Source organism: Psittacula echo, assembly GCF_963264785.1.
Source record: "Psittacula echo genome assembly, chromosome: Z".
Lineage (NCBI taxonomy): Eukaryota > Metazoa > Chordata > Aves > Psittaciformes > Psittacidae > Psittacula > Psittacula echo.
In genome coordinates this window covers 85,477,706-85,499,744 of record NC_137742.1, presented here as the reverse complement: position 1 = coordinate 85,499,744, position 22,039 = coordinate 85,477,706, and the positions used below count along the sequence as shown (strand labels likewise).

Below are 22,039 nucleotides of genomic sequence, written 5' to 3'. Positions count from 1 at the left end.
GCCAGGGGAAGTTGGTGCTTCAGCGTTCGGCCGCCAAGTCAGTGCTGCGGAGGGTCTGTGGAGCCTCTTGGCTGTATCTGCTGGAAACGCTGGGGCGTTGCTTGTCTGGGCCAAAGTCTGTTGGTGGAGACCTTCCATCTCCGGCTCTTCTAGGGACCACTGGAAGCCTGGGTGAAGAAAGTTCTGGCTTCTGCGCCCTCAGGAAGACTCCAGGGTGTCATGTGGGAAATGATGTGTGTTGAGAAATATGCAGGGTTAGTTAGTCCACAGTGGTGAATGTGGGCAGTTTTCCAGTCTCACAGTTAATTTACAAGGAAGATAAAGAGTTTGTGCTTATAGGTGACAAGTTTATCATAAACGTGAGTTGAATGCTGGAGAAGCAGTACTTGAGCATTGAATATTATATCTGGACTGTATGACTGTTCTGCTGAGAGGTGACATTTAACATCTGGGTTTGGCCTAACTTATGCTGAATTGCTAAATAGGATAAGAATTATAAAATGATTCTTAAGTTAGGATTTCTTAACAGGTCTATAAAAATATTTGAGCATTGCCAGTGATACTCAAATAAGTCTTTCTAGTAATTCTTGTATACATTTTCTGGGTATTCTTTTTACTCAAAGCAGTCTTTGCTCTGTTTGCACAGTACCCAGCCTAACAAATCTTAGTGTGTGCTTTGGATTTGTAAGTGATGGTAAAGGTCCTCAATTCCCAAGGCCTTTCAGGCTTATGATTGCCTAAGTATTTTTTTTTTTTTTGAGAATGTGAAATGTCTTTCAGCTATTTGTGAAATGTAATCCATGTACCTCCTTCAGAAAAGGAGTATTTTATTCTTTTACACATTTATTTATCCAGTTGATAAAATAATCTTGAACTTTAGTGTTGTGAGACTGCCTGTAGGACAGGATGACTAGAGTAGCCCGAGACTGTATCTGGACCCACAAATGCTGGTGCTGTAGGTAGCTTGCTGTCTGTGACATCTTGGATGTGGGTTCTGCTGTGATACCCTTTCTGGGTTTGTGTGGTGTTGGTGAATATAAGATACCTGAAAGGCCTGTGGATTAAGTTGTGAGTATGGATCACGCTGCCCTGTTATGCAGAATCTTGTTCAGAGAAACTTGAAAATACAACCTGAGAGCAATGCAACAAACGACTGCATTGTAGAGCTTGCTTCTGGCTGTCTTTGTAGGTGTTTGTGCAGTGCCTCTCACAATGGAGAGTCTCTCATTACTTCCAAACTCTCTTCTCCTCATGAATTTACTGGCAAATTATGCCAGCAAGAAATCCTTAACTTTCCATATTCATTCAAAGGCTTACTTGAGTTGATTTTGTGATGTGCCTTTGTGCTAGCTGCTCTTAAGCCAAAAACTTCTGCCTGCTATGTCCATTCATGTACATGTGACAACTTGAGATGATCTAGCTCTACTGCAAAGAGAGAAAGTCTTCTCTGGAGTCTGAGTTCCAAAGGCTTTGTAGTCACTCACTGCTGATTCTTGCTACCGTCAGGCTGGAAGTAGAGTGCACACTTGCAAATAAATACTGTTTTTCTTCAACTCTTTGCAGAAATGGCTCAAGAAGAGATGGACGTTGATCTCCAAGCAGAGGCTGATTCCTCTGCAGAGAATCCCAACACACTTTCCACAGAGCTCTCTAGTCATGCTGTGCTGTCATCCCAGGCACCGGCCCTCAGTGAAGGAGGAGATAGTGTTGCAGCTCTTCCTGCTGATGATACTGTTGTCACACCAAATGCTGGTACAGAGGAAGCAGTTGCTGAGCCTGACCCACAGTTGCGTCCTGTCGCAGCTCCCAGCGTACTCCAAAGGCTGCAAGGGGCACAGGTCATGCATCTGTGGGTGAGGAGAGGTCGCAGCCACCAGCGAGTTGGTGGTTCCCAGAGGACAATCAGTGCCAGGTAAAGCAGAGATGAAATCGTGTCTGAACACACTGTTGTCAAGTCTGGCATGATTTAAAACTGCCTTGCTTCCTGGTTTATAAATAGCCCAGCTCAGTCCAGGTGTGTGGCTGTGGCCAAATTCTGGGTGCCTCACGTATCTTTTAAGCTGAAGAATAGCACAGACTTTCTGACCTCTTCTGGAAGGATCTTTGCTTGTGTTAAGTAAATTCCCCCTTTTTCTTGTGTTGATTCCTGAACCCTTCTGCACTTTCCATCTTGCTTGCAGAGCTGCTGTCACTGTTTTGTCTGCTCTGCCAGATTCCTTCTGGTGCTTCCTGCAGCAGTGCTGACTCTTGGCAGTTCCAGCCAGCTCATAGGAGCTTGTGCTCTGTTTTGCATTTCACCTTTGATTTGGGGACTGCCTGATTACATTTTCTGGTGACAATTTTGGCAAAAAAATTCCCAAACATACACACTAATATTACACACTAATATTTTCCTGTAGGGGGTTATTTTTTGTTACGTCCAGGCAAAGAAAAAATACTGTGTTTAATACTGTCTGTGATGGGTATAAAGGTTGATAAGTGCAGATGCTCTGCAGCCAGTAAGAAACTCCCCTTACTGGTTTGTTTGGGTTTTGTCTCATCTTTGTAGCTTTTGTAAATGCCAAAGGTGAAATTTTAATTAACTGGAGCATTGCTTTTAAATTCAGGGAGACCAAGAACTCATCTTCCCCCAGATGATTGATCATAACTCTACTGTTTGCCCTCAGATTGTGTATGAAGGTCACTGTAGTTCTCTGGGCTAGAAGGCAATCTGAAAAACTTCTTTTGAATCTGACGGATAATTGAGATGATACTGAACTGCTGAGGGAGAGAGGAAGGTGTTTCAATCCAGGGATGGATAGAAAATAAGACAGGAAAGTAGACAGACTAGGCACAAAGTGGTCAATAGAATGAAACTTTGATACAAGTCTTGTGCATCTAATATTGCCAGTGACTATGGGAACTAGGTGTGAGTTAGGATTGGAGGTACTGATTAGGAGTTCCTTAGGCTATTAGCGAACAACAGTTCTTTGCTCTGCTTCTCTCCATCCCACACCGCCCAAAAAGAATACAGTATTATTGTTGTAACAAGGAGATTTTCTTTGAGCTGAGCAAAATGAGTGGCTGCTGTATGATACTGCTGATTGCTCTTAAAGCAGATGATTCATTTGGATTGCCCCTCTACCAGAGAAGGTCTGTCTTTAACTTGGATACCTTCCTATTGTAGCCAGAGCCTAAGAATTTTAACCACGACCAAGCGTGGAAAAACATGTGGACTCTTTAGCTTCTCTGAAATAACTGTGGCTTTTGTTTCTTGCTTTTCTGCACTAGGGCAGCATTGGACAGTTACTTTAGATTCAGCAGGAGCCAGCAGCCAGCTGCAGGACGAGTTCCACGTATGGAGCACCTGCATACTGCAAGGGACAGCCAGGAACAGAGCTCAGATGAAGCAATAGATTTAAACGAGACTCAAAGCAGCAGTTCTACTGAGGAGGAGGAGGAAGAAGAAGAAGAAGAAGATGATGATGAAGTGCTGGGGGCTGCAGCACTGCCCAGTGCTATGGCATCAGCCCAGGAGACATCTCTGACAGCTAGCTTGGGAGGTTTGTGATATATTAGAGCTGTGTAGACACTGATTTTGCTGTTTCAAAACTTGGTGGGGAAATCCTTTTGAGCTTCCCAACAGACTATGCTCAGATTATTATGTCCACAACTGATGGGAGCAAGTTGCTGCCACAAGCCTTTCTGCCAAGTGTTCCAAGAGCAGTAGCAGCAATGGGGGATTGCTACTATAATGTTAGATACAATCTTTTTCTGTTAGCAGGATCCTACTTATAAGTAATCCTGGAAATGTTCAGAATAAGTGTAAGTTTGGGTGCTTACCATGCCTCTGATATCATATCTTCTCAAGGAGTATCGTTGAAGAGACTAGGTTACACTTTGGAAATCAGCAGTGCTTTCAGAGAATGATCTGAGTATTTAATTATTTGGGATTTTGGTCTGTTTCAGTTGAGGGTTTCTTTCATTCCTGTAACTTCTCATGATGAACAGCTAAGGAGATAGAGGTGCTTAGGGCAGTGGGCTTTTTGTTTGTCTGTTTCCTTGGCTTTTTCAGGCTCACAGTCCTTTATCTAAATGCATGTTCACAGGGTGCTGTGCACGTCAGTGACATTGTTTGTCATGAACATGTATAGTTTTATAAGAGTGACAAATAATTAACTTGCTAGTCAAGGATATTGATGCCCAGAGAGAACAAGATTAGTGGGTTGTTTTATTTTGTAGTTTGTTTTTTTTTGTTTGTGTGTGGGGTTTGTTGGTTTTTTGTGGTTTTGTTGTTGGGTTTTTTGTTTGTTGTGTTTTGTTTTTTTTTAATTCAGTCTCTAAGGAATGCCCTTATACCTCACTCTCTGCCCTTAGTTTTGGTTTTGCCTACCTTGACATCTATTTTTCAGGGTGCATCTATGAGATGTCTTTTGAACAGACTCATTCTGCTTGCTCTGAGCTAGTCTTACATGTGACAAGAGCTCAAGCTGTTCAGTGCTGTCTAATGTGTGACCATATGGTCTCTGATGGGTTTCCTAGAATTCCCTTGTCCTGTTTTCTGCCTATATAAGCCACTGGTTCCCCTCCAGCCCAGAACTGTGGAGGCTGAAATTTTTATTGACATTAGTGAGGGTTAGGTGATATGTCTCCACTGGACTGAGAATATGTCTCGAATACTAAATGTGGCTAATAACTTTCTTGTCTTGTCAGGCCATGGGGGGAGACTGTGATTTCTGCTCCTTTGTCAGTATGCTCGTGGTGATAATCCAAACAGTGTTTCTGCATGCCCATGCTTCAACAGAAGGGCTAACAGTGTCCTACCCCAAAAACATATGGCCCAGCAGAACTGATAGTTCAGACAACTGCCAGCTGGAAAAGTGCTTAAGTCAGGGTGAATGAACAGATAGCATATGGTAAATACCTTCTTGGCACATAAAATATGCACACTTAGATCCCTTGGGAAAATAACTTCTGCGTATTGGTGTCTGTCTTTTTCTGAGCATAATGATGTATATATATATATAAGGGTGTAACCTTACAGCAGCCTAATTACAGACCTGTATGCAGGTATGCTTGTTTCAAGCATACCAAAGTCTCATTAACAGTTACTGTCTTCAAAAGACCTCTCCTTTTTCACTGAAATTCTGCTGGTTTTTATAAATGAAAACAAAGTTCTTCAGCTCTGCTGAAGAATGATAAGTGGAATTAATAATTATGCATGATAAGTGGAAGGGCTTACACACAGGCTGCCTAACCTCCAGTATCCAGGACACTGATCTGAAGCTCTATATGTAACCTGTGCCATCACTGCACTGCTTACTTTATGCCCTGATGATTTCAGATCAAGTCAAGGAGAACTTCTTTCTCCCCATTATGTATTGGTTCATCTAAGCAACGCTTTCTTTAGCTTCCAGTCAGACCCAAGCAGAGCCACCTCAAGCGTTGTCACAAGCTTCTGCAGTACACAGAAGTCATGAAAGTGAAGAGGCTGAAGGCCAGGTAAAGCAGGTAAGGTGACCTAAATGCCTTTGGAGCCAGATTAAATATGGTAAGTACTGCTTTTGCCTAGAAGTTTTGTGTGTGCTTATTTTTCATTTTTGATCCTAGAGAGTGCCGCTAAAGGGGCTGGAGCCATCCATTCCTGTTGCACCACAGGATGAGGAGGAAGGGGATACCTGTGCAATCTGCTTTGAGCAGTGGACCAGCAGTGGAGACCACCGTCTCTCAGCACTGCGGTGTGGACACCTATTTGGCTACACATGCATCAAAAAGTGGCTCAGGGGACGGGAAGGGAAGTGCCCCCAGGTAAAATGCACATTTATGTGTACTGGGGAACACCTGCTGTTGGGTAACTGTTGCTGCAGGTGTAGTCATCATAACTGTTACAACTGCTTGCTGCATGAAGAATCCACCCTTGCCTACTGTCAGAAATAACAAAAATCAACATAATTTTGATGTAACTGTGCCAGGAACAACCAGTACTGCATTAGAGGGATAATTCTGACTTCGATTTTCTCCCTAAAGTAGAGCATTTGTAAGCAGCATACTTTGAAGTTTGAGAGTTCCAGTACTAAACCTGTAAATGCTTTCATGACACTGCACTGTTGTCTTGGGATGTGGGAATGGCAGATTCCTAGAGCAATGAACGGAGCATAAAGAACTATTGGACATGAAAACTCTTGGAGAACTGTTTTCAGTTGGTTAATCCTCTGGTTTGAACTGCATCTGCTTTTGCAGCCTTTAAGCAGATCAGGTTGTTGAGGTAGCTTGCGGAGAATGAACTGAGAAACAAGTAATGTCCCTCTGCAAGAGGTAGATCTGCTTCTTTTTTTTTTTTTTTTTTTTTTTTAAGATGCTCTTTTCAGCTTTGTTTCCATGGGTAATACTGATCTCTTTCAGTTAGATCTGTGCTTCTCTGTTCTGGGCTCCCATTCCTCATCCCTTCTCTCCAGAAACGAATATTGACAAAAATTAGGTCAATGAGTACCTTGGAAACAGGATTCAGTTCTGCTCCTTCCCAAGTTGGTGGCTGGAAACCCGGGATTTCTTTGGCTTTGTCATTTTGGGAGCTTCCATAGCCCTGCTTGACTTTGTGCAGGATTCCCTTCTCTTAGCAAGAAACCTCCTGTTGATGTGCGCTGTGATGAAACCTGATGATTCACTCTTGCCATAGAAGAGGCCCAAACCTTTTTTTCTCACCATTGTCAAATTTGTGTAAGCTTTTTTTCACCCACTCCAGGCCCAGGCAGAATTCTCAGACCTTCCTGGCATCTTCGCTCTTTGGAATTTTGTGACTGCTTTCTTCTTGAACCCTACCAACTCCTAAGGGGTGCCTGCTCCCTCTTTCTTCCAGTGATGCAAATACTGAAAAGTTCCTAGCAGAACTTGCTCTGAGGAGAACCTTGCACCTAAATCATCTTCCCTTCATTTTCAGTTACCATCCTTTGCGACTGGTCATTCTCTGTTCAGTGGCACAGAGTTGCTATGCATGGTGCTCTGATTACAAAGTGGCTGGAATATGAGTTACCATGAAATTGTGGCATTTCTGATCCTGCCAGTGACAGCTGCTAGCTATCAGGAAAGCTGTCTTATCCACTTAGTGCTCTGCAGGGCAGTTCTTGCCTAAAGAAGGGGGGTTGTCTGATCTGGAACTCCTGCCTGTAATATCCTTGTGCCACCAAACAATAGAGAAGTCTGCATTTTAAATGCACGTAGTAATTTAATGTTCAGCAGAGGTTACTTGATCTATTTCCTGCCTCTTTTCTGATCAATGAAATATGTTTGCAAAACAGTAAGCTTGCAGGTGCTGTAATTTCTTCCAAGTCCCAGCTCATGGGGAGTATTATCCCTTCTTTTTAGATGACTAAGGTGCTAAATTGTCACAGCCAGATGCACAAGATTATTGGAATATCTGACTTGCTGTGCATCACTGAAGTCAGTGGGATGTCAGTATTTCTACAGACACTGGAATGCTCTTACAGATTTTGGCCTATAGTATTTGATTAAAGGAATATAGTATGTAAATAACAGAGTTGGGAGTGTGCTAAGGAGTTCCGAAATCCTCATCTGTTGGCCAAGCAGCCAGTCTTAATGTTTTCAAAACAGAGGTTGGACTGGTGTTTTGATTTAGATCTTGCTTCCCCACTTTATCTGATCTTGTTTGTCCCTGTAACTCACCTGACTGTGCTGCTTTAGCATAGTGAAACTAGTGGGAAACAAGGATATGTGTTACTGAAAGTGCAGTAGGGTAGCTGACCTAAACTACACTTGTAGCTGTGATTAGAGCTCTGGTGTCATGAGGGAAAGAACATGCTGTGTTAATGTTTGTGGTTTTATGGATTTGTTGTCACGTAGACAATCCCTCCTTTCAAAGCTAGAAAGTTTTTTCAAAATAATACCTCTAAACTTGTGGGGATGTGTGGTTCGGATAGTTAAATTAGAATCCTAGAATGGTTTGGAGTGGAAGGAACCTTAAACCTTATCCAGTTCCAACCATCTGCTGTGGGCAGAGACACCTTCCACTGGACTGGGTGACTCTAAGCCCCGTCCAACCTGGCCTTGAACACTCCTAGGCATGGGGCAGTCACAGCTTCTCTGGGCAACCTGTGCAAGGCCTCAGCACCCTCACAGTGGGTACACAAGAAAGAACTTCTTCCTAAGATCTCATCTCAGTATCCCCCTTGTCAGTTTAAAGCCATTCTTCCTTATCCTGTCCCTGCAGGCCTTTGTCAGAAGCCCCTCTCCAGGTTTCTTGTAGCCTCTTTAGGTATTGGAAGACTTGTAATTCTTGTAGATTACCTGAACTTGTCTTTTTATTTCAGTGCAATAAGAAAGCGAAATCTTCTGACATTGTGATCCTTTATGCTCGCACTCTGAAAGCGCTGGATACCAGTGAGCAAGAACAGATGAAAAGGTACGCAGTCTCCACATAAAGATACATCCTCGCTGCCTATGTGCCACTGAAAGCTGCAGCCCAGCTTCTACTTCATGCTTTAATTTCCTATAGTGTCTAAAACAATTTGTGCATTCCCTTGGGAATTACCATAAGCATGGCTGGCTTCACAATGCAAGGCCTTTTGATGTTGCATGTGTCTTGCCTGGAAAGAGAGTTTTCTTTTGGAGCAGAGTGCTTGAGTTTGAGCTTTGCAGCAGTGAAATAGCAAAAGCTATCTGTATGCTGGAATGTCATAATAGCAGAACATGCAGAGTTGTTGCCAAAAAGCCTTATATTGCTAATACATCATTAGAGGAGCGATGCATAGTTAGAAATGCAAGGGGGTTGAAGAGCTGACCTTTCTTACATGCATTAAACAGAGTAATCTCTCATATGAATCACTTTCTGTCTCGCTTTGTCAGACTCTTCACGTAGCTTTATGAAAGGTCAGCAAGCATTACTATGTCTCTGCCTACCTCTTCAACTGAAATGCAGACTTTTTATTGAAAAAAGTGAAAAGCAGGTATGAAAATGGGACTGATTTGTTTTCAGTAAGATGCTGTCACAGATACTATTCTGAAATTAGCTGTGAATATCAGTTCTTCTGAATCTTGGAGCGAATAAGATTTAATTGGGGTTGACTTCACTGCTGTTCTTTCAGTGCAGTCTTTCAACAGAAACCTCACTATCCTGGTAATTATTGATCAAAAATGGTCAGGGAGTAACTGTCACAAAGGGAAAAATACCTCTTTTGTCCAGATTGCCACTGCCTGATGGTGTTTGAACTCTAAAAGGGTTTCTTTTACTGGATTGACACTGCAAAACAAATGATAAGTTTTGTGGGTTTTTTTTTCTGAAGCATTTGGGTGTTTAAATCTTGCTTCTCACGGAGGAGCCTTCTGTGTCTTGTGTTTTAGTCTTACTGCAGCCCTGCACCTCCTCCACTTCCTGTTTTTGACTGCCTGCCAGTCCAGAGAAGCTGCTGGCAATGGCTGCTTTGTGGCACACAGCCACAAGTGGAGGACAAATGTGAACTCTGCATACATGCATCAATATTGTTTGCTCATAGACTTGAATTAGGTACAGGATCATGTTTTGTTTTGTTTTTTAATTTTCTTCAGATTCAAAAAAGCCAGCCCTCAGGCTCTGGGTGCTTGTGTAATGTGATGGTTAAATACAGCATCTTACCTATTTCTTCTGCAGCAAAAGTAAAAATCATGTGAAGCTACAGGGAAAGAACAGAATTCTCTGCCTGGAGAACATGCAACGCTAGGTCTGTATATTTAGAAGGCACTTAGGCAAGCTAGATCTCCCTGCACATGATCTACTGAAGTAACTGGAATATTGCAGCTTTTGAAGTGCAGAATGCAGTGTTCAATGTTGCAGACCTATTCTTTCATATGTAAAACCTATATGAAAGATACTGAAGTATGTTATCAAAACTGCTGCTGCTAAGTGGTGTGTATGCACTGCTAGGCTCAAGATGAGGTAGTAAATATGACTTCTGTGTGGGCATTCACAGATAATTTGTCTGTTTAGTTCTGATACAGCTCTTTTCCTGAAATACAAAATTAGCTACTGGTAGTAGAAACAAGCTTGCAGATCTTGCTGTGTTATGACTTGCTTTATTACTGGCATGCTATATGTCATGGACACTGATAGTATAGAATTTACTAAACTGTTTCTGTAGGGGGAAAAAAACCACCGTTTGTTTTCCTCTCCTATATTAAATCAGTGCATTTGGAGAGGATAAGAAGAAAGGCTGTTGTTTCTATGGAACAATACTTGAGTGAGTCATTTGGTACAATTGCGTAACTGAGAACATCTCAAGGTGAATGTACTGGATGAGTGTGGTCCCAGATATTATTTTACTTTTGAATTTACCTGAACAGGACTTGTTCTGGGGATAAAACCTGAAGATCAGAGTTGACAGCCTAGAGGAACATCCTAGGTAATACCTAGTCCTAAGGATTCCTTTTCTCTTGTTCCTCCAGCTCCCTAAGACAGGAGCAAATGTTGCGGAAACAGGCAGAGCTGGAATCTGCACAGAGCCGTCTCCAACTGCAGGTTTTGACAGACAAATGCAGCAAGCTCCACAAGCAAGTTCAGGTGAGTCTCATCCTACTAATGCACAGAGGATTCCCTTTCACTTATTCCCTTTGAGAAGCAAAGACAGGCTTCCAGTTTTAGTAAGCACCAGGATTTAGTAAATGTTACTGGTGAAATATCAGGAGTATCCTAAACATCCCAGATTGGCATATTCATGTGTGCTACAGAACACTGACCTGCTTCTTTGTGCTTCTAAGACTTGATCAAAGTTGCAAGTACAGCTTAGCAGTGGAGTGTTGTAGCTGCTGATGTTGTAGGTTCTTCCTTTAGGGCTTTATTACCAGGCCTTCCCTGGCACCACAAAACCTAACTTACTATCTTACTCTTAGCTGCATCAAAATAAGCTTTGAAAATCTCTATAGTACTATAAACCTAAATGGGGCCTATTATCACTAATTAATCAAGAGCCTTTGAGGACAGGTATGGTTATATGCAAATCCATGAGAAAACAACAACAAAAAAACTTTTTTTGTTTGTTTTGGGTTTTTTTCGGTTTTGTGGGGGTTTTTTTTGGTGAAGGCCAGTTAATGGTCTATTTAAACACCTTCTGGTACCATGAGACCTGGCCTGTCAGCTGGACTGCCTGTGTGCATGCACTGGCAGCTGTGAAGAGGCACCTCTGTCCCCTGAGAATACAAATCACTGAAAATAAGTTACTGCCTCCTTTCTGGTTCTGGCAATACTGTGAGATTTTTGTAACCCATCATAGCTGGTTTTACAGGATTTCTGTAAATTGTGGACTCTACTGGTGCTTCCAGCCATGAATTCTGGCGTGTTCCACTAGTGCTAGGTTTTCTGAGAGCCTGTTTCATTACAAGTTTGCTACTTTTTTTGTTGTAAGAAGTAGATGATTTCTAATCTCTCACTGTTTAGTAACTCAATTTCATGCTTTTCACTACTTCTGGATTTTTTTTATAGCCTTGGCTATTCATGTCTGCACAAAAAGCAACATCCTCTTTGCTGAAGTCTTCCTGTGTGATGTGAGACAAGGCTTTATAGTTTTCCTAAATTCCTGTGTGACGCTTTATGCTCATCAGAGCTAATAAGAAAATTGGGCCACTTCAAATTTTGCCTTAAGGAAAAATGCGAATAAGATGAAACTGCAGGTCCATAATACCCTCCTGCAATTCTTTTGGTTTTAAATGATAGAGTATCCAGTCTAATAGAATTGAAGTTGCATATTATAAAGATTAAGTACCCTGTGTTCTTTAAGCTGTGTTTCAGTATTTATACTGCATTCGTCACTGTCCTGTAGTGGTTAATGGGAATGCTGGAAGCAGTTTTAAGGTGCTTGTTCATGTTATGAATAAGCAATTTGCTGGGGAACAGAAAATCAGCAGGAAGTCTGGAGTAAGTCTCTAAGTTCTTTGATTATAGTTTGAACAAATGCCTGATGAGTTTCTTTCTGATCAGAGGTCATCTAGTAAAGCAACTACTTGCATGGAATGATTTAGGTTGGAAGGGACTTCTGGAGGTTTCCAGCCCAACCCTAGGTGGGTAAATTCAGTGGTGGGTTGGGTTGCTCAAGACACTGTCATGCCAGTTGTTCTATGTATCAAGGAGATCGCACATCCTTTCTGTATGTTTTGTTTGACCATCCTCACTGCAAGACTGTTTTTTTTTTTTTTTTTTCCTTACGTAGATCTGAACTTGCCTTGTTACATCTTGAGTCTGTTGCCCTGCTTCTTCAGCAAGCAATGTTACTGATGGCACAAGAAAACATGTTTAACTGGCATACAAAGCTGTAGGTCAGTAGAGAGAATAAAGTGCTGTGGATTGCAGAAGGAATGTGTGAAAACAAGAGGAATGCAGACCTGTTTGAGCAGGGAGTTAGAACTGGCTGAGCTTTAAACCCTTCCAACCCAAACCATTCTGATTCTATGGAAAGCTACAATTTCATTTCACTGTTAGTTACAGTGAAGTTGATTAAAAATGCTCCCTTTCCCTTTGAGTGAACTTGAACCCAAACCAAAGGAAGGTGGAATGCCTGCAGTGCTGCACCTAAGCTTGAGGTTGTACAGCCCAGTGTTTAACTCTTAAATGCAAGGTTAGGGCTGTACAGTGCATGTGAGGTCAGTGGAAGCAGAACTAGAGAGCAACAGTGATCTGGTAACTGCCTTTGTCTTTAAGCTTCATTATCAGCTATGAAATACTAATACTCAAAGAAAACTGTTCTGAATTTGTTGTAGCTGGTGGTTTTCCTTTCCATTGTGCTCTCCTGCTTCTACTTGTCCTGCATGCTTCTCAGGAAGACTGCTGCTCTAGATCCTCTTTTTTTTTCCCCAACTGGTGTGACTGTTTGTTCATTGCTACAAGTACAAGCTGACATTTAGAAGGCAGTTGTAGCATTTGCAGACACAAGTGTGCCCTGAAGGCCCTTCTTTAACATCAGGCAGGCTCTGTAAAGTACCTCAAGGAAGGTGTAGGCTTCCGTTACCAAAAGAGCATTCTTCTGAGCACAATTAGTGGAATTTGTTCTGCAGTGCAGCATTCTTAATTGCCCTGGTAATGTATCTCCAGAAAGGCGTCCTGATTCTGCTGGCTTCAGCCATCATGTTTAAATGGAAACATGGTACTAATAGTCCTTGTGGTTTTAATTATGCCTGGTTTCCTTGTTAATCATTTGTGTAAAAGTTGAATGTTGAGTGCAGGTGACAAGGAGAGTTTTGGGAAGTCCCCAGAGCAACAAACCATTTGAATCTCTTCTGATCCTTGGTGGTGGTGCCCTCCTGCCTTTTAGAAGTGACTTTTAATCAAAAATTTAATAAATTCATTATTTCTAAGTAACCCGTATTTTCAGACTGCTTTAGATGCTTTAGCATCCTGGCCACTCCCACACTTCCTGTTCCTTCCCCGGTTGTTTTGTCTTTGCTTGCTCTAATTGGATCATCTTGACTCTTAAGCTTTCTTTTTTTCTTTTTTTTAATTATAAAATTTTTATTCCCTTGTGGAATTTGCAATGAGTGCGATGCAAAATAGCTCAGACCTCTGTCAAGTGTTAGAGTTGCTCTCGAGCTATTTCCCGAAGTTATAGGTCTTGATAACTATTAACGTAGAGCTTGATCTTTGATCTTTCCTCTTTGAGAATGCCTTTGCATAGACATGAGTTAAATGCAAGGGGCTGGTTCAATATTGAAGCTAGCTTGCAATCTAATACATTCATAATATCACTCTTGCAGCCCTTAATTGTTTAAAAATTACATAGTATTTGAAGCACAATCTATGTTGCTCAGACAACAGAAAGCAAACAGTGATTTTCTTAATGTATACACTCCCTCTAATATCCCTGTGGTTCTGTGCCCTCTGGTTTTGCCCTTGATTGCAACAATCTGGTCAAAATGTTTTTTTGTGGGGAGATTTTTAGTTGACTCACAATGTGCCAGTGCAACTATTCACACGCCTACCTCCTGATGATCTCTGGAAGGAGGAATTCTAGGAATACCTTGTTGGTGATGGAAGTAGTCCTAGCTGTGTCTCTGCTGTGTATCCCTGAGCATTTATCAGTTGAGGTGGAAGAAGGGGGAGGAGGTGGTGGCAGAAAAGAGGGCTTGAGCTCTTGAGAATTGCATTGTTCCTGGAATGTGCTTCCCAGTGTTTACAAGAATAGGGTCATCTTTGTTAAAAAGACTAACTTGTTTCCTGCAATGTCCTTTATGTTGAAACTTGGGCTTTTGTTTGTTTTGTTGTTTGTTGGGTTTTTTTATGGGGTATTCTAGATGTTCTAGAAAATGGTTTTAATTGACTTGTGGTTTAGCTGCATGTAATACTTGGCAGTGTGTTCGCTTCTTAACAGCATTGATCTGGTAATAATTACTGCTGGGTTTCATGTGTTGTCCAAGAGTCCTTTCTTTCACGGGGTCTAATACATACAATAACAGACTTTGAGCATGTTCTGCCAGAACTTGCATAGCATTCAAATGTCTCTGTTTCTCACTGTCATAGTTGGTGTACTTGGGAATCCAGCATTTCAGGAACTTCATGGAAGTGGGGACCATATTCTCCCTCTTCTTATGAGAACAAATAGCGTTAGAACATGTGGAGTAGGTAGCACAGACTGTTACATTGCCAGTGGCACATTAAAATTATTGGGTGTTTTCTCTTCCTTTGCAGGAGCTGAGGGCTCTGATGGCCCAGCACAATGCAAATGTTTCCGAGCAACCTGTCAGCTCCTGTATCTGCCTTCCAGGCAGCCTGCCCTCCAGCCAAAGGCAGTGCAAGTACAACCTGGAAAAGGCTTTCTTGGTGTCTCAGTCTGGGAAATGCAGAGTAATGGCATACTGTGACTCACTGAACTGCCTTGTGGTATCACAGCCTTCTCCAGAGTCTACTTTAATTCCTGGTAATTAAGCAAGTCAAGATTTGGGGGTTTCTGGCTGAAAGTTAAATGTTTTCTACTTGCTCCCTGCTGCTCTGCTTCACCTTTGCATGTGCCTTGTAAACTGGGAATAGGATCATAGAACCCTAGAATGGTTTGGGGTGGAAGGGACCTTAAAGCTCACCAGTTCCAACCATCTGCCATGGGCAGGGACACCTTCCACTAGACTGGGTGGCTTTAAGCCCCTATCCAACCTGGCCTTGACAGCTGCCAGGGATGGGGTAGTCACAGCTTCTCTGGGCAACCTGTGCCAGGGCCTCAGCACCCTCACAGTAGAGAACTTCCTAAGATCTCATCTGAATCTCCTCTCTGTCAGGTTAAAGCCATTCCCCCTTGTCCTGTCCCTACAGGCCCTTGTCCAAAGCCCCTCTCCAGGTTTCTTGTAGCCCTTTTAGGCACTGGAAGCTGCTGTAAGGTCTCCATGGAGCCTTCTCTTCTCCAGGCTGAGCAAGCCCAGCTCTCTCAGCCTGTCCCCAAGCAGAGGTACTCTGGACTTGCTATAATAGCTCCATGTCCCTCTTGTGTTGTTGCCCCAGAGCTGGACGCAGGACTGCAGGGGTTCCTTACAAGAGGGACAAGACTCCCTGTAGTTCATATAACTCCTGCACTGGCAGCTTCTGCCTAGTGAGCTTGTGTCTGGTACTCCTTGCAAAGGTAGGTCTTCTAAAAGAGCAAGGGGACTGCAGTGGAGGTTCCAGTGCTTGAGCAAGGACCATTGGTCTCCAAACTGTAGGTGGATCCATTCAAATGCAGCTGATTTGTCAGTACTCAAAAAAAAAAACAAACCAAAAAAAACCCCCACAAACCAACTAACCAAAAAAAACCACTCCAAAACCAAACCACAAAAAAACCCCACAAAACCCTAAACCAACAAAATGAAAATACCAAAAAACACCACCCCCACCCCTCCCTCCCCCCCCCAAAAAACCCACCAAAAAACCTAAACCAGAAAATTATAGAAGCACTGTTTGCCAGTGAGGAAATAGAAAGCCAAGAAGTTGTAGGAAGCCCTGGTTTTGTTGGTTTTGTCTTACTGTTATGGCCAGGGGCAAGAGACTTGTCACCTGGAACAGCACCAACTTATCCTTATAATTTTAGCATTAGGAGTCTGGGAGAGTTTATTAGCAAAGTACTTCAATGCTTTCTGAATTATACGACATACTTTATTGGGTTAATGGCTTTGAGATGAAATGCCTTATCTCAACCCAACAAAATTGTCTTCTGCAGTCAACCGACCTTATTATTCTGGCTTGTGGAGCCAGGGAATGAATCTCTGAATGGAGGCTTTGTGGTGACTCTTGTAACACACAGGTTAAGTTTACCTGTAGCCATTCTTTGCAGTGATGTTTGTTCTCTTAAATAGCCATGTAATCCTGCTGTGTATGTTTTTATCTAGGCAAGAATGTCTTTGCAGAAACTGGCTAAAGAGCAGCAGGCTTTTGGAACAAGAATTGTAACACTGACATGGAATTTCTTCTTGCTGGCTTGGATCCTTAAGGATTTAGCCCTGTTGCCACTTGAACTAATGAAAGATTTGTGGTAGCTCTTGTCCAGGACAAAAAGTAATGTGTTTATCCTGCCACAGGCTTCGGTACAGACATCATAGTTCTGGCACAGAATTGCTAGTTCTCCCTCTGCAGTAACCTGCTTTACCCTTTTTCTCTGACAGGTTGTGGTGTTAAGATGCTGAGCGTGGCCGATCTGAGGAGCAGTCAGTACATCCCCATCCACAGTAAACAGATTCGGGGCTTGGCTTTCGGTGGTCGAGCAGATGGCTTGCTGCTCTCTGCTGCTCTGGACAATGCTGTCAAGCTTACCAGGTGAGCCCTGCTGCAGAGAGCAATCTGTCCCAGTGCAGTTCTGCTCTGTGCAAGAGGCTTCACTGGATTTTGTTGTGTCTTGCTAGAAGTGCCTAGCAGCACTTGCCATTCTTTCCAAAAGATGCTGCTGAAATAAGATCAGGTCATGTATTCTTCCTGCATGCAGGAACTAACAGGGAAAGACTTGTTCACACTTTCGAACCTTTTAGGTGGAGGTGTTATGAAGCTACCATTCCGTGATACTTCCCATGGAGAACTTGGTGGGGGGAAAAGAAGTAGTTCAGCATGGATTGGCCAAGTTGTGTTGAGAACTAACATAGCTTAATGTATAGATGTGAAATTTACTTTCCACTTTGTTTTCTGTTACTGCAGGGAAATGTGAAGCATGGGAACTTGTATGGCATTAAACGGGAACAAGGGATGTCTAGGTTGGGTACTTTCTTCCCTGTGCTGCTGATGGCTTCTCTGATTTTAAGCTTCTTGCAGAGCATGGGATTCATCTGGGATATGAAATGTGTCGATAGTGTTGTTTTGCATGTGCTAGAGGAACACAGGTTCTTCAGAGCTAGCAGAGATTTAAAGCAGCAGTAATTTTGCAGAGGCTAAGAGTCAAATATGTCCAGTCCTGTCAGAATTTACAGCCTATGAGTGTTTTCTTACTACTCTGCTGATCTTCAATCTTAAGCTTTAGCTGCTTCAAAACTCTGTTGGCTGGTTGATTCTTATTGAGTGAAAATAACATCCTTATGCACATCTGTCTGTCAGTATAGGGTTAAGATGTGTCTGTGTAACTGATTAATCCCAATTCTTTCAAACAAGTGAAGCAATGAAGAGAACTTAATCCTGCAACAAAAATGTGAAGAATACTGCTTTCCTGTTACCATGCTGAAATGTTTGCTGTATTAGTTAAAAGTAAACAAAACTGTGTCTGATGCTAAAGTCAGCATGGCAGTTTGCTAACAAGTGAGGTTGATATTCTTTTCATGGTTTAATCTGGAGAGTGGCTTCTCATCACAGTATCTGCTCAGGCACTTGACTCCCGTATCTGTCCCCTGCTGCCTGGTTGGCTGCATCAAAGCTTGTTACCCTCTTGCTTTTGTGCTTGATCTCACTATGTTCTTTAGTTAAGTGCTTGCTTCAGCAGTATCTTTTCCCTCTGAAAAAAGAAGTTCCCCTTTGGTTATCTTTCGTAGAAAACCAAAGACTGGTTTGGGTTGTAAGGGACCTTAAAATTCACCCAGTTCCAACCCCTGCCATGGGCAGGGACACCTTCCACTAGACCAGATTGCTCCAAGCCCTGTCCAAGCTGGCCATGAACACTGGCAGGGATGGGGCAGCCACAGCTTCTCTGGGCAGCCTGTGCCAGGGCCTCACTGCCCAGAAGAAGTTATCTAAGATGTCCTTAAGTGTCATATTCTGGCTTATGAGTATTTAAAATAGAACCATGACTTTGTGTTTGGTTATTTTGTTGTTTGGGATGTTCTGTTGTTTGTGGTGATTGTTTTCCACTTCCAACTCGCCTCTACTTCCCCCTACCCCTATTGCTTTGAATAAGTCACAGTCCTGATATCAAACTCTGTTTCTCAACCAGGTTTATCTCTGTGCTTGTTCCCTCTATACTTACCTGGGACCAATTTCTGGCTTCTCTGGAGCCCTGAGCATAATCACACTCCCCAGGGAGAAACCACATGTTGTAAAGGATATCCAGAGTTCCTTTGATATGTGGCTTTGATATCTGGCTTCTGTCTCTTGCTCTTCTCAGCAAGCTAAGCCTATGCTGACAATGCTGTCCTTTAAAAATACATTCTAATCTGATACCAACTTCAAGCTGCTATTCTGTGTTGCATCCCTCTATCTACTCCCCTCTCCTTCCTTTCGCAAATTTAGTTTTTAGGGTTAATGGTGTAAGTGTGCTTTTAACTGTCTTTACTTGCTGTCTCATTCTTGTTTAAATTGGATTCTTTTGAGGCATACTTTTGTTGTAAAAAAAAAAAAAAAAAAAAAAAAAAGAGAGAGAAATGTAATCTGAAGGAATAAGCCCTTTGATCTCAGGAATATGCAAATATTATGGGATTACACTAGAGTCACTTCTAATTGTTTCCAGAAAAGTAACTTTGCTTTCTCTTGCCAATAAAGCAGCTGAGACCCTGCTCTGAGATTTCCTTTCCCAGTCTCCAGGTTCAATCTGGAAAAGAAGCATTGTCTTGGAAGAAGTATAAATCACTTGGATATTGTAAAGTGATTTTTCTGTCTGGATTAGCCATATTCATATCTGGAGTAAAGGAGGAGTTAATTCAGAATTCAGTCTAAAGAAAGATGCTTCTGTCTAAAGACTTCTAAAAGCTACATTTGCTTACCTTATGTTGTTTTATCAATAGATGCTTGTGCAAAGGGCCTACACTTTGCTTTTCTTCTGCAGCTTGGCAACAAATACTGTGGTACAGACATACAACACTGGCCGCCCTGTCTGGAGCTGCTGCTGGTGTCTCGATGACACAAATTATATCTACGCTGGGTTGGTCAATGGCACTATCATGATATATGATTTGAGATACACAAACTCTCATGTCCAGCAGCTGGTCCCCCAGAAGTCTAGGTATGGTGTAAGGATTTTTCATTCCTCTCAACTTTGCTAATATACATAGCTTCTTCTGTAAATCACCCAGCAATAGTTTAAATTGTTTCATGTGAATGTCTTGACTGAAAATCCAAATTTGGCACAGATGTGACAAGTCTCTCATAAGGTTGCACAATGTATGCATAATTCGGCATGAGTGCTTGGCACCTGTCTGAGGCACACAGGGGTCAGAGATGGACCCATTGGTGCAGCCTAAGCAAGAAAACTGAATTTATTCTGGAGATGGGTTTAATGTCTAACTTGTAAAGGACAAATTACAAAGAAGTGTGAGATGCTGGTACTTCCATCTCTTCTGCTCAAAGAATCAAATGCTGATTTACTCCATAGGTTTGATATGTGCTCTCTGATGCTTCCTTAAATATAAGGCTCAGTAGTTAAGTTAAATCTAATTTATTCTTGACAAAGCCATTGGGGTTCCTTGTTTGAAAGACCATCCTGTAGCCCGCTGAGGCCCATTCTTTGGAGTGCGATTGGAGATGGTGGAGCTCTGAAGCAGTGAGGCAGGAAGCCAGCAGGGCTGCAGCTGTCAGCACTGATCCTTGCTAACATCCCTTTCAGGTGCCCCATGGTGTCACTGGCCTATCTGCCCCGGATGGCCTCAGCTTCACTGCCCTACGGTGGAATTTTAGCTGGGACCTTGGAAGGAGCCTGCTTTTGGGAACAGAAAGCTGGCAACTCTTACCAGCCTCATCACCTGCCGCTGGAGGCTGGAGGATGCATTGATCTTCAGGCAGAGATCAGCACACGGCACTGCCTCGCAACGTATAGGCCCAGTATGTAATGCCGTGTCTGCATTGCACTTTTCACTTCCGTGCTGGCCTGCTGCTGGTGGAGCTCAACAGCAGCTTCGTGCTAAGGGTACAGCACAAATGTAGTACTTGCCCCAAGCAGAGCATAGAATCATAGAATGGTTTGGTTTGGAAAGGACCTTACAGCTCATCTAGTTCCAGCCCCCTCCCATGGGGGCTTCCACTAGACTAGGTTGCTCCAAGCCCCGTCCAGCCTGGCCTTGAACACTGCCAGGGATGGGGCAGGCACAGCTCCTCTGGGCAACCTGTGCAAGGGCCTTAGCACCCTCACAGGGAAGAACTTCTGTCTAACCTGAACTTCCCCTGTTTAAGTTTAAACCCATCACCCGTTGTCCTATTCACTACAGTCCCTGATGAAGAGTCTCTCTCTGGCATCCTTGTAGGCCATTGGAAGGCTGCTAGAATCTGCATGAAGATACGAATTGAGTGAGGGCAGAAGGAGGCAGCTGCAGGGTGGTGCTGCTTATGTTCCTGCAGTTAAAACTTGTCTGCAATAAAATTACCTCTGTTTCTGCCTTACAGGTAAAAATAATCCATGTGTGCGTTGTGTGATGATGGAGTTGACTTGCAGCCCGCTGGCAGAGGCATCTAAAGACCTTGTGTGTTCTTCTAATCTGGTTCAGACTTTCAGTGCTGGGCCCATCTGCAAGCTGCTGACCAAGAATGCCATTTTCCAGAGCCCAGAGGAGGATGGCAGCATCTTTGTGTGTGCTGGTGATGAGGCATCCACTTCTGCTCTGGTATCTTTTGTTCTTTTCAGTGTGGTAGTGTGGTGGTGGGTTTTATTGGCGTTCTTAGGAGACAAGCCTTATCAGTCACAGTATCAGTGGTTTTTGGTGGGAATGGCCTTGTCATGCACATCACCTTGTCCAGGTTGGGCTGTTATACTTGCTGTAGCAGGTTTAATTTTCTGATAGTGTGGGACTGTTTGTATTAGCCATGGCCTGTGGTCCGCATCCGTCAAAAGGAATGTAGGCAGTGTCCACCAGAGGATTGTGGGTGGGCATGCTGGCACAACTGGGTACTGTAAATGGTGTAACGCTCAGTAGGACAGCTCACATGGTAAGTGCTGTGAGGGACAGACCAATGCTCTTTGGGAATGACTGGAAAGGTGAGGAAAAAGGTTGCACTTTGGAAAAAGGCAGCTCAGAAGCAAAAGATGGACAACAGCCTGTATGAGAGCTCATGGGTCAGGGTGAGAGGAGAGGGCACTGAGGGTGGCATCATGCTGCAAGTCTGTGAAATCACATCCAAGCAGGGTGTGAAGGTAGAGAAAGGGTCCTGTAAGTCACTTGAGGAAAGTCTCTCTAGAGAGAGGAAGCACTGTTCTGGATGGGAGGGGAGAATCCTGCAATCTTTGACCTTGTCTGTCCCACAGCTATGGGATGCTCAAAGTGGATCCTTGCTGCAGAAGCTGCAGGCTGACATGCCTGTGCTGGACATCTGCCCCATGGAAGTGAACCAAGCTCACCTCCTGGCTGCTCTGACGGAGAAGCTGGTGAAGATCTACAAGTGGCAGTGAGAGTGGTCCCTACACCTGCCAGAGAGGCTTTCCAGATATGCTGCTGATTAACCCTACACAATGCTCCATCCTAGACTGCTGTCCTACAAGTGCTGCTTACAGGAGACAGGAACTGCCATGGCCCTTTTTTGACAGCAGGCAGGAACAGGCATGATCTGGTGACACGAGCAGTTCCCTGTTTCCTCTATCTTCCTTCTAGGCCTGCTTGTATTTGAACTCTATGACTCTCTTATTTGGTCAGTTTTCTTCAGCCAAACTCTTCAAGCTGCCTCAGCACAGCAATAATTCTTGGCCTCTCTCTAGTATGTATTGCTGATTTTATTTTGTTTTTCCCAGTGTGAACAGAATAC

At 43.1% G+C, this 22,039-nt stretch overlaps 1 protein-coding gene across 1 annotated transcript; it reads left to right on the top strand.

The window, feature by feature from the left end:
* The first annotated feature begins 3,465 nt into the window (after nucleotides 1-3,465).
* RFWD3 (ring finger and WD repeat domain 3) lies at nucleotides 3,466-21,809 on the top strand. The gene is made up of 11 exons (XM_080637762.1): nucleotides 3,466-3,542; nucleotides 5,390-5,490; nucleotides 5,590-5,787; nucleotides 8,304-8,395; nucleotides 10,411-10,525; nucleotides 14,636-14,864; nucleotides 16,570-16,720; nucleotides 19,140-19,316; nucleotides 19,917-20,131; nucleotides 20,690-20,907; nucleotides 21,546-21,809. Exons 1-11 carry the CDS (start codon nucleotides 3,500-3,502, stop codon nucleotides 21,687-21,689), a joined length of 1,683 nt encoding a protein of 560 aa, XP_080493888.1. The 5' UTR covers nucleotides 3,466-3,499; the 3' UTR covers nucleotides 21,690-21,809.
* Nucleotides 21,810-22,039: the final 230 nt, after the last annotated feature.

Bases quoted from the DNA above. Each gene is read 5' to 3' on its own strand.
- RFWD3 (XM_080637762.1), top strand. From the start codon at position 3,500: ATGGCATCAGCCCAGGAGACATCTCTGACAGCTAGCTTGGGAG. The intron at 20,132-20,689 runs GTATGTAATGCC...TCTGCCTTACAG, and splicing joins CCTCGCAACGTATAGGCCCA to GTAAAAATAATCCATGTGTG. The intron at 20,908-21,545 runs GTATCTTTTGTT...TCTGTCCCACAG, and splicing joins AGGCATCCACTTCTGCTCTG to CTATGGGATGCTCAAAGTGG.